The sequence below is a fragment of the Salvelinus alpinus genome, chromosome 16 (assembly GCF_045679555.1).
Source record: "Salvelinus alpinus chromosome 16, SLU_Salpinus.1, whole genome shotgun sequence".
Lineage (NCBI taxonomy): Eukaryota > Metazoa > Chordata > Actinopteri > Salmoniformes > Salmonidae > Salvelinus > Salvelinus alpinus.
Genome location: NC_092101.1, coordinates 48,100,228 through 48,117,571, shown reverse-complemented (window position 1 = coordinate 48,117,571; position 17,344 = coordinate 48,100,228). Strand labels below are relative to the sequence as shown.

Here is a 17,344-nt window from a genome sequence, read left to right as displayed (position 1 = left end):
ATATAGTAGATGGAAAAAATGCTTCTTCATGGCTGGTTCCACCCCTCCCATGTAGATTGGGGGGCATCATAAGTCACCTCGGGTTCATCTTGTAGTTATTTGCTCCTGGTGTTGTTTTAACCCCCAACCCCCCGCTTAGTTTCCCAGATGCAAGAATGATTAGAAACAATAAGGATTTTTGTTCTACTCCTCTATCTCGGGTCACACCCACCACATCTAGTCTATGGAATGCAGTCTTATATGTTTTATCACCAAGTCAACTGTCAGCTCAAGCCCAGAGGCCCAACTCAGTCCCATAGCCACTGATGGGAGAGTACTCGTCAAAGCTCTTCGATGCATAAACAGTATTATAACATAATCTTGTAAATTTTCTCCTACGTCAGTTTGTCACCGACGGCGTTGCGGTACCATGCGCCGCTAGTAGCATTTTACCCAAATACTTTTATAACTTGCTGTCTAGTCTGTGTTTTATACATGTGCAATAAGCATAAAACACAAGTAGGCCTATAAAAGTAAAAGGAAACTCGTTCTCATTCTGAGAAATAAGGTAGGCCACTTGATTTCAACATCTGAACAAAGTCGACACGCTAGCACGCTGTTCAAACCGTTGGAGACGGACGGAAGGGTGTGTTCATAACAATTCAACTATTCTAGAAATAAATATAATAATAAATAATAAATATAAATTGATCAAATTGACTACATTTAAAATGTAAAGATTAGCTGGCTACTCACTAGTTCGTGGGTTTGTGCTTGAGAGATTTGTTTATGAGACCCTGTTAATTGTCTATAATTTCTGCTGCAAGAAGTTAGTCATTATTTTTGTAAATATTTTTGTAAATATTTTCCTTTTATTATTTTCCCCTAACCCTCCCCTAATTGGAGTAAACTAATAGATAACAACACTTTGGCTTCTACTTCCAGCTTATACATACTATACGCATTTTACGGACACAGTATATTTTTGAATATTTATATTTTTTTGTTTGTTTTTTAGTCCCGTCCTTCAGCTACACTCACCCCCTCCCATCCCCCCTCCCACCCCTGAACAGATGATCCACCGTGAAGCATGGAGGAGGAGGGGGTGTGATAGTGTCGGGGTACTTTGCTGGTGACACTGTCAGTGGTTTATTTCAAATTCAAGGCACAGTTAACAGCATGGTTACCACAGCATTCTGCAGCGATATGCAATCCCATCTGGTTTGCGCTTAGTGGGACTATCACTTATTTTTCAACAGGACAATGACCCAAAACACACCTCCAGGCTGTGTAAGGGCTATTTGACCAAGGAGGGTGATGCTGACGTCAATCACCCGACGTCAATCACCCGCCGTCAACCCAATTGAGATGGTTTGGGACGAGTTGGACCGCAGAGTGAAGGAAAAGCAGCCAACAACTGCTCAGCATATGTGGGAGCAACTTCAAGACTGTTGGAAAATAATTCCAGGTGAAGCTGGTTGAGAGAATGCCAAGAGTGTGCAGAGCTGTCATCAAGGCAAATGGTGTCAACTTTGAAGAATCTAAAATCTAAAATATATTTTGATTTGTTTAAAACTTCTTAAGGCTAGGGGGCACTATTTTCACGTCCGGATGAAAAGTGTGCCCAAAGTAAACTGCCTGCTACTCAGGCCCAGAAGCTAGGATATGCATATAATTGGTATATTTGGATAGAAAACACTCTAGAGTTTCTAAAACTGTTAAAATTATGTCTGTGAGTATAACAAAACTTATTTGGCAGGCGAAACCCCGAGGACAAACTATCCAGGGGGGGAAAAAACAATGGGTTTTCTATGGGAATCTAGAATTCTAAGGCAGTTCCTATCGCTTTCACTAGATGTCAACAGTCTTTAGAAATTGGTTGATGTTTTTCCTTTGAGAAATGAAGTAGCCCTGTTCAGAACGAGGGTCGAGTGAAGTGTACTGTTAGAGGCGTGTGACCTGAAAGCACGCTCCACTTTGTTTTCCTCCGGTATTGAACACAGTTTATTCCGTCTTAAATTTGATCAATTATTTACGTTTAACAATACCTGAAGTTGGATTAGGAAAGTTGTTTGAAATGTTTGGATCAGGTTTACAGGTAACTAATTAGATAATGTGTAGTCATGTTGCGGGAGTTGGAACAGGTGTATTTTCTGAATCATACGCGCCAAATAAATGGACATTTTGGATATATAACGACAGAATTTATCGAACAAAAGGACCATTTTGTGATGTTTAATGGACATATCGGAGATCCAACAGAAGAAGATCTTCAAAGATAAGGCATGAATTATATGTTATTTCTGACTTTTGTGTCACGCCTGGCCGGTTGAAATATGATTTTCATGTGTTTGTTTGATGGGGTGCTGTCCTCAGATAATAGCATGGTTTGCTTTCGCCGTAAAGCCTTTTTGAAATCTGACACTGTGGCTGGATTAACAAGAAGTTCATCTTTTAACCCATGTATAACACTTGTATGATTTATGAATTATTATTATGAGTATTTCTGTTTTTGAATTTGGCGTGCTGCTATTTCACTGGGTGTTGTCAAACGGGATTGGCACGCGAAGGGATCACTAAGAAGTTAACGCTTTTGGTTACTACATGATTCCATGTGTTATTTCATACTTTTGATGTCTTCACTATTATTCTACAATGTTTTCAATCCAGCATCGTTTTGTGTATCAGTTCGTAAACCATGTGCCATGGAATCAGTACATGGAAAATCTCTTCCCAACTATTTTTGCAATCCAAGTTAGTAATTTATTAGTGAATGTGCGTTAATATGCATGGTTCTGATTTTAAATTAGTAACAGAAAGGGTATTTTCATAGCCAGACTGTAAAGCCAGAGATTATTGGCTAAAGCAGGGTTAACCTCCTAGAGTCGATTTGGTACGTCAATCTTATGTAACGTACAACAAAAAAATCGAATCAAATTTTATTTGTCACATACACATGGTTAGCAGATGTTAATGTGAGTGTAGTTAAATGCTTGTGCTTCTATTTCTGACCATGCAGTAATATCTAACAAGTAAACTAACAATTTCACATCAACTACCTTATACACACAAGTGTAAAGGAATGAATAAGAATATGTACATAAAAATGTACATAAATCCAGATTTAAAATATGTCAGTTTAAGCTAGAGATATCTGGAGTAAAGTGGCATGTTTATCCTCTCAGACACTCTCGTAAAGAGAACCTAAAGTAAAGGAGCTATAAGTTGTGTAACTAACAGAGATCTGAAAGTCCTGCTGCCGTGTCTATATATGTGGTAGTTGGAACTGTGAGCCAAGTTGTTCTGACCATCTCTGTTTATGAGCTGGTTGTGTCCGAGCCTGGCCGAGGCTGCACTGCGGTGGGTTATTTTTACCGTGGCTGGGGACCGGGACCAGGGACAGGAGCTACTGTAGCAGGAGCTCTGACTGTGAACTAGGTCGTTGTTAGAAAGGGATCATCCCAGCAGGAATGCGGTCGTCCTTTATGTGCTGATGGCCGGCCGTGCAGAGGCCCCCATGTATTGTGACAGTTGGACCCAGCCAGCTCCCTTCTCTCCCCTGCGCTCCCCTGCTCACCGAACACGCAGAATGACACAGAGCTTTGCTACAGCAGCCTGTCCAATCCCCATCACTTTGTTCTGCCTGTTTCCATTTCGTCTGAGGTGTTTGTCGCCGTCTGGGGTGTCTGTCTCCACGGCGGGCCACTGTTCGACACCGGTGGACCGGAGGACTCCCAGCAGTACTGCTGGTCCGGAGATATGCTCTGCACTTTGGGAAGGCTGTCTAGAACTTTAGCTGAGATCCATTGGTGGCTTCCGTATGTTTCAGTTTCTAGCTAGTGTTTGATGAAAGAGCAGAGCTGTATTTGTCCAATAGGAGTGAAATGACAAGCTGAATGGCTAAGGGAAGCACACTGACCTATTTGATCCAGATGTTAGTTTTATCTACAGTCCAATCAGATACGAGACTGAACTCGGACAGCTTTACACTTAGGATTGTACAAATGTTTTCCTCCTGTATTGAGTTTGAATTCTTACCATTATCCCTCTCTCGCTCTCCTCCCATCCTGCCCCCCCCCCCCCCCTCCCTCCCTCCACAGTGTGTCCCTCCACCTGTAAACATCGGGCCTGTACCCAACATGGTCACTGCTGCCACGACCAGTGCCTGGGAGGCTGCTCGGAGGCAGGCAACGCCAGCCGCTGTGTGGCATGCCAGAACCTCCAGCACCAGGACACCTGTGTGGACCGCTGTCCCCAGGGATACTACACCTTCAAGGGCTGGCGCTGCGTCTCTCTCTCCTTCTGTCAGGACCTCCACAACCAGTGCAAGAACGGGAAGGGCAACGACTGCCACGAGTACGTCATCCACAACGGAGCCTGCATTCCAGAATGCCCCTCAGGATATACCACCATCAACTCTACTAGGTAAGTCTCTGATATATAACATGACAGCCATATACCACCATCAACTCTACTCCGTAAGTCTCTGATATATAACATGACAGCCATATACCACCATCAACTCTACTCCGTAAGTCTCTGATATATAACATGACAGCCATATACCACCATCAACTCTACTCCGTAAGTCTCCGATATATAACATGACAGCCATAGACCACTATCAACTCTACTCCGTAAGTCTCCGATATATAACATGACAGCCATAGACCACTATCAACTCTACTAGGTAAGTCTCCAATATATAACATGACAGCCATAGACCACTATCAACTCTACTCCGTAAGTCTCAGATATATATCATGACAGCCATAGACCACTATCAACTCTACTCCGTAAGTCTCCGATATATAACATGACAGCCATAGACCACTATCAACTCTACTCCGTAAGTCTCCGATATATAACATGACAGCCATAGACCACTATCAACTCTACTCCGTAAGTCTCCGATATATAACATGACAGCCATAGACCACTATCAACTCTACTCCGTAAGTCTCCGATATATAACATGACAGCCATAGACCACTATCAACTCTACTCCGTAAGTCTCCGATATATAACATGACAGCCATAGACCACTATCAACTCTACTCCGTAAGTCTCCGATATATAACATGACAGCTATAGACCACTATCAACTCTACTCCGTAAGTCTCCGATATATAACATGACAGCCATAGACCACTATCAACTCTACTCCGTAAGTCTCCGATATATAACATGACAGCCATAGACCACTATCAACTCTACTCCGTAAGTCTCCGATATATAACATGACAGCCATAGACCACTATCAACTCTACTCTGTAAGTCTCCGATATATAACATGACAGCCATAGACCACTATCAACTCTACTCCGTAAGTCTCCGATATATAACATGACAGCCATAGACCACTATCAACTCTACTCCGTAAGTCTCCGATATATAACATGACAGCCATAGACCACTATCAACTCTACTCCGTAAGTCTCCGATATATAACATGACAGCCATAGACCACTATCAACTCTACTAGGTAAGTCTCCGATATATAACATGACAGCCATAGACCACCATCAACTCTACTAGGTAAGTCTCCGATATATAACATGACAGCCATAGACCACTATCAACTCTACTCCGTAAGTCTCCGATATATAACATGACAGCCATAGACCACTATCAACTCTACTCCGTAAGTCTCCGATATATAACATGACAGCCATATCAACTCTACTCTGTAAGTCTCCGATATATAACATGACAGCCATATCAACTCTACTCTGTAAGTCTCCGATATATAACATGACAGCCATAGACCACCATCAACTCTACTCCGTAAGTCTCCGATATATAACATGACAGCCATAGACCACCATCAACTCTACTCCGTAAGTCTCCGATATATAACATGACAGCCATATCAACTCTACTCCGTAAGTCTCCGATATATAACATGACAGCCATAGACCGCTATCAACTCTACTCCGTAAGTCTCCGATATATAACATGACAGCCATATCAACTCTACTTCGTAAGTCTCCGATATATAACATGACAGCCATATCAACTCTACTCCGTAAGTCTTAGGTATACAGTGCCTTCAGAAAGTATTCATAACCCTGTGACTTATTCAAATTTTTGTTGTTATAGCCTGATTCAAAATTGATGAAATATTTATTTTTCACCCATCTATACACAATACTCCATAATGACAAAGTGAAAACATGTTTTTAGAATTTATTTCAAATGTATTGAAAATTAAATACAGAAATAACTAAATTACATAAGTATTCACACCCCTGAGTCAATACTTTGCAGAAACACCTTTGCCAGCGATTACAGCTGTGAGTGTTTCTGGGTAAGTCTCTAAAGAGCTTTCCACACCTGGATTGGGAAACATTTGCCCATTATTCTTTTCTAAGTTCTTCAAGCTCTGTCAAATTAGTGGTTGATCATTGCTAGACAACCATTTTCAGGTCTTGCCATAGATTTTCAAGTAGATCTAAGTCAAAACTGTAATTTGGCCACTCAGGAACATTCACAGTCTTCTTGGTAAGCAAGTCCAGTGTAGATTTGGCCTTGTGTTTTAGGTTATTGTCCTGCTGAAGGTGAATTAATCTCCAAGTGTCTGGTAGAAAGTGGACTGAACCAGGTTTTCCTCTAGGACTTTGCCTGTGCTTAGCTCCATTCCTGGATACTAAGATGGCTCCGATAGACATGGCCTCCTTGTTTGAGGATCCTAAGCAACTTTGCTGTATTACGTTTTTTATGTTATTTCTCATGTTATTAGCCCAGAACTTTCTTTGCATTATTACATACAACCAGAAAGAGCTTTTAGATATCAGAGAGGCGGTAACTTACCAGCCTTTCGACCAGGAATACGACTTTCCTGAATTGGATCCTTTGTTCGTACCTTCCACGGCGATTTGAACTTATCCCAGAGGCTGCTCCAAGACATCACCGCCAGAGAAGAGGTATTCGTAGTGGACTTTGTCCGACTAAGGAGGCGTGCACACCATCCACCGCTTCCGAGTATATTACTCGCTAATGTTCAGACCCTGAATAATAAAGTAGATGAGCTCAGGGCGAGGATCTCCTTTCAGAGAGACATCAGGGACTGTAACATACTCTGTTTCACGGAATCATGTCTCACTCCGGATATACTGTCTCCATCTATACAGCCAGCTGGGTTTTCAATACATTGTGTGGATCGGAATAAAGAATTCTCTGGGAAGAAGAAAGGTGGAGGTGTATGTTTCATGATTAACTACTCATGGTGTGATTGTGGCAACGTACAGAAACTCAATTCCTTTTGTTCACCCAACCTAGACTACCTCACAATCAAATACCGACCTCCCTAGAGAATTTTCTTCTGTAATTGTCACGGCTGCATATATTCCCCCTCAAGCCGATACCACAATGGCTCTCAAGGAACTACACTGGACTTGTGCAAACTGGAAACTGCATATCCTGAGGCCACATTTATTATAGCCGGACACTTTAATACAGCAAATCTCTACCGAAGTTCTATCAACACATCGCCTGCGGTACTCACGATTCAAAACTCTCAACCATTGTTAGTCTCCCTTCCGGGATGGCTACAAGGCCCTCCCCCAACCCCTCTTCCTATAGGCAAAAACTCAAATAGGAAGTACCCGTGCTAAGGTCTATTCAACGCTGGTCTGACCATTCGGGGAATCCATGCTTCAAGACTGTTTTGATCACGTGGACTGGGACATATTCCGGGTTGCTTCTGAGAATAACATTGACGTATACACTGACACAGGAACTGAGTTAATCAGAAAGTGTATAGGGGATGTTGTTCCCACTGTGACGACTTAAAACCTATCCAAACCAAAAACCGTGAACAGATGGTAGCATACACGCAAACCTGAAACCACCTAATTTAACCACGGCAAGGGGACTGAGAATATGATTGAATACAAACAGTCCCGGTATGCCCTCCTTATGCCAATCAAACAGTCAAAGCATCAGTACAGAGACAAAGTGGAGTCACAATTCAACGGCTTAGACGCGAGACGTATGTGTCAGGGACTCCAGATAATTACGTAAAGTGAAAACCAGCCACGTCGCGGACACAATGTCTTGCTCCCTGACAAGCTAAACACCTTTGCCTGCTTTGAGGATAACATGGGGCCGACGACACAAGCCGCTCCCAAGGACTGCAAGCTCTTGTTCTCCATGGCCGAAGTGAGTAAGACATTTAAGCGTGTTAACCTACGCAAGGCTGCCGGCCCAGACGGCATCCCTAGCCGCATCCTCAGAGCATGCACAGATCAGCTGGCTGGAGTGTTAACAGACATATTAAATCTCTCTCTATCCTAGTCTATTGTCCCCACTTGCTTCAAAATGTCCACCATTGTTCCTAAGGTAACTGAACTAAATGACTATCGCCTTATAGCACTCACTCCTTTCATCATGAAGTGCTGTGAGAGGCTAGTTAAGGATCATATCACGCCCACCTTACCCAAGACCCACTGAAATGTTCATACCACCCCAATAGATTCACGGATGATGCAATCGCCATTGCACTGCACACTGCCCTATCCCATCTGGACGAGAGAAATACCTATGTAAGAATGCTGTTCATTGACTATAGCTCAGCCTTCAACACCATAGTACCCTCCAAGCTCATCAATTAGCTCTGGGTCTGAACTCCGCCCTGTGCAAATGGGTCTTGGACTTCCTGACGAGCCACCCCCAGGTGGTGAAGGTAGGAAACAACACCTCCACTACGCTGATCCTCAACACAGGGGTCCCACAAGGGTGCGTGCTCAGCACCCTCCTGTACTCCCTATTTACAAATGACTGCACAGCCATGCACCCCTCCAACTCAATCATGAAGTTTGCAGACGACACAACAGTGGTAGGCCTGATTACCAACAGCGACGAGACAGCCTTTAAGGCAGGAGGTGAGGGCCCTGGCGGAGTGGTGCCAGACATTAACCTCTCCCTCAACGTCAAAAAAAAGAAGGAGCTGATCGTGGACTTCAGGAGACAGCAGAGGGTGCACGCCCCTATCCACATCAACGGGGCCCCAGTGTAGAAAGTGAAAAGCTTGATGTTCCTCAACATACACATCACTGACAATCTGAAACGGTCCACCCACAGAGACAGTGTGGTGAAGGAGCAACAGTGCCTCTTCAATCTCAGGAGGCTGAAGAAATTCGGCTTGGCCCCTAAGACCCTCACAAACTTCTACAGACGCACCATTGAGAGCATCCTGTCGGGCTGTATCACCGCCATGTACGGCAACTGCACTGTCCGCAACCGCAGGGTTTTCCAGAGGGTGGTGCGGTCAGCCCTACGCATCCCCGGGAGTACACTGCCTGAAAGTCCTGGCTGACCTCACAGCCAGATTCAGTCTCATAGTGCAGTACGTTCTCAGAGAGATTCAGTCTCATAGTGCAGTACGTTCTCATTCTGTCTCATAGTGCAGTACGTTCTCAGAGTTTCAGTCTCGTAGTGCAGTACGTTTTCAGAGATTCAGTCTCATAGTGCAGTACGTTCTCAGAGATTCAGTCTCATAGTGCAGTACGTTCTCAGAGATTCAGTCTCATAGTGCAGTACGTTCTCAGAGATTCAGTCTCATAGTGCAGTACGTTCTCAGAGATTCTGTCTCATAGTGCAGTACGTTCTCAGAGATTCTGTCTCATAGTGCAGTACGTTCTCAGAGATTCTGTCTCATAGTGCAGTACGTTCTCATTCTGGCTCGTAGTGCAGTACGTTCTCAGAGATTCTGTCTCATAGTGCAGTACGTTCTCAGAGATTCTGTCTCATAGTGCAGTACGTTCTCAGAGATTCTGTCATAGTGCAGTACGTTCTCATTCTGGCTCGTAGTGCAGTACGTTCTCATTCTGGCTCGTAGTGCAGTACGTTCTCAGAGAGATTCAGTATCGTAGTGCAGTACGTTCTCAGAGAGATTCAGTCTCGTAGTGCAGTACGTTCTCAGAGAGATTCAGTCTCGTAGTGCAGTACGTTCTCAGAGAGATTCAGTCTCGTAGTGCAGTACGTTCTCAGAGAGATTCAGTCTCGTAGTGCAGTACGTTCTCAGAGAGATTCAGTCTCGTAGTGCAGTACGTTCTCAGAGAGATTCAGTCTCGTAGTGCAGTACGTTCTCAGAGAGATTCAGTCTCGTAGTGCAGTACGTTCTCAGAGATCTCGTAGTGCAGTACGTTCTCAGAGATCTCGTAGTGCAGTACGTTCTCAGAGATCTCGTAGTGCAGTACGTTCTCAGAGATCTCGTAGTGCAGTACGTTCTCAGAGATCTCGTAGTGCAGTACGTTCTCAGAGATCTCGTAGTGCAGTACGTTCTCAGAGATCTCGTAGTGCAGTACGTTCTCAGAGATCTCGTAGTGCAGTACGTTCTCAGAGATTCTGTCTCGTAGTGCAGTACGTTCTCATTCTGTCTCGTAGTGCAGTACGTTCTCATTCTGTCTCGTAGTGCAGTACGTTCTCAGAGATTCAGTCTCGTAGTGCAGTACGTTCTCAGAGAGATTCAGTCTCGTAGTGCAGTACGTTCTCAGAGAGATTCAGTCTCGTAGTGCAGTACGTTCTCAGAGATCTCGTAGTGCAGTACGTTCTCAGAGATCTCGTAGTGCAGTACGTTCTCAGAGATCTCGTAGTGCAGTACGTTCTCAGAGATCTCGTAGTGCAGTACGTTCTCAGAGATCTCGTAGTGCAGTACGTTCTCAGAGATCTCGTAGTGCAGTACGTTCTCAGAGATCTCGTAGTGCAGTACGTTCTCAGAGATCTCGTAGTGCAGTACGTTCTCAGAGATCTCGTAGTGCAGTACGTTCTCAGAGATCTCGTAGTGCAGTACGTTCTCAGAGATCTCGTAGTGCAGTACGTTCTCAGAGATCTCGTAGTGCAGTACGTTCTCATTCTGTCTCGTAGTGCAGTACGTTCTCAGAGATTCAGTCTCGTAGTGCAGTACGTTCTCATTCTGTCTCGTAGTGCAGTACGTTCTCAGAGATTCAGTCTCGTAGTGCAGTACGTTCTCAGAGAGATTCAGTCTCGTAGTGCAGTACGTTCTCAGAGAGATTCAGTCTCGTAGTGCAGTACGTTCTCAGAGAGATTCAGTCTCGTAGTGCAGTACGTTCTCATAGAGATTCAGTCTCGTAGTGCAGTACGTTCTCAGAGAGATTCAGTCTCGTAGTGCAGTACGTTCTCAGAGAGATTCAGTCTCGTAGTGCAGTACGTTCTCAGAGATTCAGTCTCGTAGTGCAGTACGTTCTCAGAGATTGTCTCATGCCATCCAGTATGATGAGAAGGAAGTTGCAAGATAATTCTTTCCATTCTGCAGCCGTTACGACATCAGGGACTGTTGAAGTCTTCCGGTGCTGGGCCGAGTGAGGGGAGTGTCCGTAACCAGACACACAAATCACCCTCGCAGACACACGGACACGGCTGTGACCGGGGCGCTGAGCCTCAAGGGGCTTGCTGTGACTGGGCTGGGCAGAGGCTGTGACCGGAGTGGGGGCTGGGGCAGAGAGTGCTGGGATGGCGAGACACTTCCTTCATGCTACCTTTTCTTGAGCTAGGCTTGAAGTCAGCCACCAGGAGATATGAGGGGCGGCAAGTAGCCTAGCGGTTAAGAGTGTTCGGGCCAGTAACCGAAAGGTTGCTGGTTTGAATCCCAAAGCTGACTTGGTGAAAAATCTGTCGATGTACACTTGAGCAAGGCAATTAACCCTAAGTGCTCCTGTAAGTAATTGGAAAGGAGCGTCTGCTAAATGACTAAAATGTAATGTAAATGACAGAGGAATTCCTGTGCAATCCTATCTCTCCCTCTCTCTTCACCAACCGCCAGCACAGCTGTTAGGCCGCTCTGCTTTCTAGACATTTCCGTGGGCGTTCGTTCCGCCTTTCCACCTTAATATCCATGACTACAAGCACGAAATAAGAATTTGCTCATCATTCCTTGAAACACTGAAGACACTGCAGCGGTCCCAAGTCAGTCTGCAACGTGCATTGGTTTTCAGGGCTGCAGCCCAAAACAAACTCTCTTTTTAAAACCTGCATCCTAAATGATTTCCCCATGAGGCTCAGGACAGGCAGGCCCCAGGAAGTGGTCTTTTTCGGACTTAAGGTCACCGTGAGATGGATCAGAGTGTTTTCTTCAATACAACTACTTTCACATTTTTTTCTTTCTATACTGCAGAGCATTAAGATAGAAAAGTTAATTTATATATTTATGATTTTCCATGTGAGGAAGGTAGAAAAAAACATTTTTTTATTTCCCTGATCATTATAGAGTTTTTCCACTGGGCCAATTTAAAGTCAGTGGAAAATCAAGCCTATTTTGTCAGATTTGTTGTAAAGTATTAGAACCTTTTGATAAAATGTAGCCTCTAATTTAGCATCATTTAGTTCAATATGAAAGGAACTAGGTGACATGACTCATCCAGTGTACCGTGACCCCAGGCCAAGCTCTGATTCTCAACCACTGTTGAGTGGCATCTGAACTTTTGGGTGTTTTGGGGAGGCGTTGAACGGAAGGGGAAAAGGGGGTTAACACACGCTGGTTAGCACATACAGGAGGGGGATTAGCACACGCTGGATAGCACATGATTGCAAGCACACGCTGGCTAGCACAGGCTGGCTAGCACACACAGGAGGGGGGATAGCACAGGCTGGCTAGCACAGGCTGGCTAGCACACACAGGAGGAGGGCTAGCACACGCTGGCTAGCACAGGCTGGCTAGCACACACAGGAGGGGGGCTAGCACACGCTGGCTAGCACACACAGGAGGAGGGCTAGCACACGCTGGCTAGCACAGGCTGGCTAGCACATACAATGCCTACTGAAAGTGTATACCCCTTGATCTACAAAATGGATCTACAAAATGTTCCATAATGTCTAAATGAAAATAAAAGTATACACATTTGTACAAATTAATAAAAACGAAATAACTTAAATATACTCGCTGCATAAGAATTCACCCCTTTTGTTTAGGCAAGCCTAAATTAGTTTGAGTCAAATGTGGCTAACAAATCATGTATTAAACCACCCAGACACATCAAAGATGCAGTTGTCCATCTGAACTGAGCTGCAGGACACGAGGGAAACTGCTTAGGGATGTCACTAAGAGGCCATTGGTGATTTTTAAATATACAGAAAGTATGCAACAAGGCACTAAAGTAATATTGAGAGAGAAAAAACATGTCAAAGGAGTATACTTTTTGGCCTAATTGCAAAGCCATATGTTTGGGACAACACATCAATAAGTAACTGCCTCCTTATTTTCAAGCACGGTGGTGGCTGCATCATGGTATGGGTATGCTTGATATCGGCAAAGACTGGGGAGTTTTTCAGGATGAACAAAACGGGATGAAACTAAACAAAGGCAAAATCCTAGAGTAAAACCTGCCTAAGTCTGCTTTCCACCAGATAACCTAAAACACAAGGCCAGATCTTTTTTTATTTTCTTTATTTAACCAGTTGAGAACAAGTTCTCATTTACAACTGCGACCTGGCCAAGATAAAGCAAAGCAGTGCGACAAAAACAACAACATAGAGTTACACATAAACAAACGTACAGTCAATAACACAATAGAATGTGTGTGTGTATATATATACAGTGGGGAGAACAAGTATTTGATACACTGCCGATTTTGCAGATTTTCCTACTTACAAAGCATGTAGAGGTCTGTAATTTTTATCATAGGTACACTTCAACTGTGAGAGACAGAATCTAAAACAAAAATCCAGAAAATCACATTGTATGATTTTTAAGTAATTAATTTGCATATTATTGCATGACATAAGTATTTGATACATCAGAAAAGCAGAGCTTAATATTTGGTACAGAAACCTTTGTTTGCAATTACAGAGATCTTACGTTTCCTGTAGTTCTTGACCAGGTTTGCACACACTGCAGCAGGGATTTTGGCCCACTCCTCCATACAGACCTTCTCCAGATCCTTCAGGTTTTGTGGCTGTCGCTGGGCAATACGGACTTTTAGCTCCCTCCAAAGATTTTCTATTGGGTTCAGGTCTGGAGACTGGCTAGGCCACTCCAGGACCTTGAGATGCTTCTTACGGAGCCCCTCCTTAGTTGCCCTGGCTGTGTGTTTCGGGTCGTTGTCATGCTGGAAGACCCAGCCACAACCCATCTTCAATGCTCTTACTGAGGGAAGGAGGTTGTTGGCCAAGATCTCGCGATACATGGCCCCATCCATCCTCCCCTCAATACGGTGCAGTCGTCCTGTCCCCTTTGCAGAAAAGCATCCCCAAAGAATGATGTTTCCACCTCCATGCTTCACGGTTGGGATGGTGTTCTTGGGGTTGTACTCATCCTTCTTCTTCCTCCAAACACTGCGAGTGGAGTTTTGACCAAAAAGCTCTATTTTTGTCTCATCAGACCACATGACCTTCTCCCATTCCTCCTCTGGATCATCCAGATGGTCATTGGCTAACTTCAGACGGGCCTGGACATGCGCTGGCTTGAGCAGGGGGACCTTGCGTGCGCTGCAGTATTTTAATCCATGACGGCGTAGTGTGTTAAATGGTTTTCTTTGAGACTGTGGTCCCATTTCTCTTCAGGTTATTGACCAGGTCCTGTCGTGTAGTTCTGGGCTGATCCCTCACCTTCCTCATGATCATTGATGCCCCACGAGGTGAGATCTTGCAGACCGAGGGTGATTGACCGTCATCTTGAACTTCTTCCATTTTCTAATAATTGCGCCAACAGTTGTTGCCTTCTCACCAAGCTGCTTGCCTATTGTCTTGTAGCCCATCCCAGCCTTGTGCAGGTCTACAATTTTATCCCTGATGTCCTTACACAGCTCTCTGGTCTTGGCCATTGTGGAGAGGTTGGAGTCTGTTTGATAGAGTGTGTGGACAGGTGTCTTTTATACAGGTAACGAGTTCAAACAGGTGCAGTTAATACAGATAATGAGTGGAGAACAGGAGGCCTTCTTAAAGAAAAACTAACAGGTCTGTGAGAGCCGGAATTCTTACTGGTTAGTAGGTGATCAAATACTTATGTCATGCAATAAAATGCAAATTAATTACTTAAAAATCATACAATATGTTTTTCTGGATTTTTGTTTTAGATTCCGTCTCTCACAGTTGAAGTGTAACTAAGATAAAAATGACAGACCTCTACATGCTTTTTAAGTAGGAAAACCTGCAAAATCGGCAGTGTATCAAATACTTGTTCTCCCCACTGTATATATATGGATTTAATTGTCATTTTATGTCAACGATCTACACAAAATACTGTTATGTCAAAGAGAAACATAAGAGACATAAGAGTATTTTGTGTAGATCGTTGACATAAAATGACAATCAAATCCATTTGAATCCCACTTTAACTTAGTAATGTGAAGAAATCCAAGGGGGGTGTTGACTTTCTATAGGCCCTGGACTCTGTACAGGCTTCAGATGCTGGGAATATTAACGCTGTCATAAACAGAATTAGGTCGCCAGAGAACGACAGTTGGCCAGCTGTGGACTCAGGACTGCTTTTAAATAGGTGACTGTTAAGGGTGCTGTTTGATGCCATCGTCTTCCCCGTTGTTGAGTTTTGGAAGCCTGATTTGGAGTTCTGAAACTCTCCCTCTCTTACCCCGTCGCTCCCTCCTGGGTGTGTTTATGTTTTGACGTAATTCACTTGTTTTTCTCGCGGAAGCCACCTCGGTATGGTCTGCCTGAGGAAGTTAGTCAGTTTGTCAGTCATGCAACAATAAGTATTGTTCTATAATACGGCCCCACCCTCTCCCCTCTCAGCCCCCCCCCACAACACCCACGCAGCCTCCCCCTACAACCCCCACCGTCTCCCCTCTCAGCCTCCCCCACAACACCCACGCAGCCTCCCCCTACAACCCCCACCGTCTCCCCTCTCAGCCCCCCCATACAACACCCACCGTCTCCCCTCTCAGCCTCCCCCTACAACCCCCACCGTCTCCCCTCTCAGCCTCCCCCTACAACCCCCACCGTTTCCCCTCTCAGCCTCCCCCTACAACACCCACCGTCTCCCCTCTCAGCCCTCCCTCCCCCTACAACCCCCACCGTCTCCCCTCTCAGCTCTCCCTCCCCCTACAACCCCCACGTCTCCCCTCTCAGCCCCCTCCCACCTACAACACCCACCGTCTCCCCTCGCAGCCCCCCCTCCCCCCTACAACCCCCACCGTCTCCCCTCGCAGCCTCCCCCCCTACAACACCCACCGTCTCCCCTCGCAGCCTCCCCCTACAACCCCCACGTCTCCCCTCAGCCCCCTCCCCCCTACAACCCCCACCGTCTCCCCTCAGCCCCCTCCCCCCTACAACCCCCACCGTCTCCCCTCAGCCCCTCCCCCCTACAACCCCCACGTCTCCCCTCTCAGCCCCCTCCCCCCTACAACCCCCACCGTCTCCCCTCAGCCCCCCCCCCTACAACCCCCACCGTCTCCCCTCAGCCCCCTCCCCCCTACAACCCCCACCGTCTCCCCTCAGCCCCTCCCCCCTACAACCCCCACGTCTCCCCTCTCAGCCCCCTCCCCCCTACAACCCCCACCGTCTCCCCTCAGCCCCTCCCCCCTACAACCCCCACCGTCTCCCCTCAGCCCCTCCCCCCTACAACCCCCACCGTCTCCCCTCAGCCCCTCCCCCCTACAACCCCCACGTCTCCCCTCTCAGCCCCCTCCCCCCTACAACCCCCACCGTCTCCCCTCGCAGCCCCCCCTCCCACCTACGACCCCCACCGTCTCCCCTCTCAGCCCCCTCCCCCCTACGACCCCCACCGTCTCCCCTCAGCCCCTCCCCCCTACAACCCCCACCGTCTCCCCTCAGCCCCTCCCCCCTACAACCCCCACCGTCTCCCCTCAGCCCCTCCCCCCTACAACCCCCACGTCTCCCCTCAGCCCCTCCCCCCTACAACCCCCACGTCTCCCCTCTCAGCCCCCTCCCCCCTACAACCCCCACCGTCTCCCCTCAGCCCCTCCCCCCTACAACCCCCACGTCTCCCCTCTCAGCCCCCTCCCCCCTACAACCCCCACGTCTCCCCTCTCAGCCCCCTCCCCCCTACAACCCCCACCGTCTCCCCTCAGCCCCTCCCCCCTACGACCCCCACCGTCTCCCCTTAGCCCCTCCCCCCTACGACCCCCACCGTCTCCCCTCTCAGCCCCCCCCCCCTACAACCCCCACCGTCTCCCCTCAGCCCCCTCCCCCCTACAACCCCCACCGTCTCCCCTCAGCCCCTCCCCCCTACAACCCCCACGTCTCCCCTCTCAGCCCCCTCCCCCCTACAACACCCACCGTCTCCCCTCTCAGCCTCCCCACTACAACCGGCACCGCACCGCCTCCCCTCTCAGCCCCCTCCCCCCTACGACCCCCACCATCTCCCCTCTCAGCCTCCCCCTACAAACCCCACCGTCTCCCTTCGCAGCCCCCCCTCCCACCTACGACC

General features: G+C 46.7%; 1 protein-coding gene across 4 annotated transcripts in view; it reads left to right on the top strand.

The window, feature by feature from the left end:
- The window catches only part of LOC139541620 (insulin receptor-like), a 206,184-nt gene that overhangs the window by 127,576 nt on the left and 61,264 nt on the right, over positions 1-17,344 (top strand). For 3 of the 4 annotated variants that reach the window (XR_011668371.1, XM_071346446.1, XM_071346445.1), the window contains exon 3: positions 4,080-4,404. Coding sequence is in view for 2 of the 4 variants with exons in the window: in XM_071346446.1 (XP_071202547.1) it covers positions 4,080-4,404 (325 nt within the window). In the remaining 2 variants the exon portion in view is untranslated. Of the gene's footprint in view, positions 1-4,079; positions 4,405-5,504; positions 5,518-17,344 lie in introns of those variants that run through there. The other variant, XM_071346447.1, reaches the window with a different exon arrangement.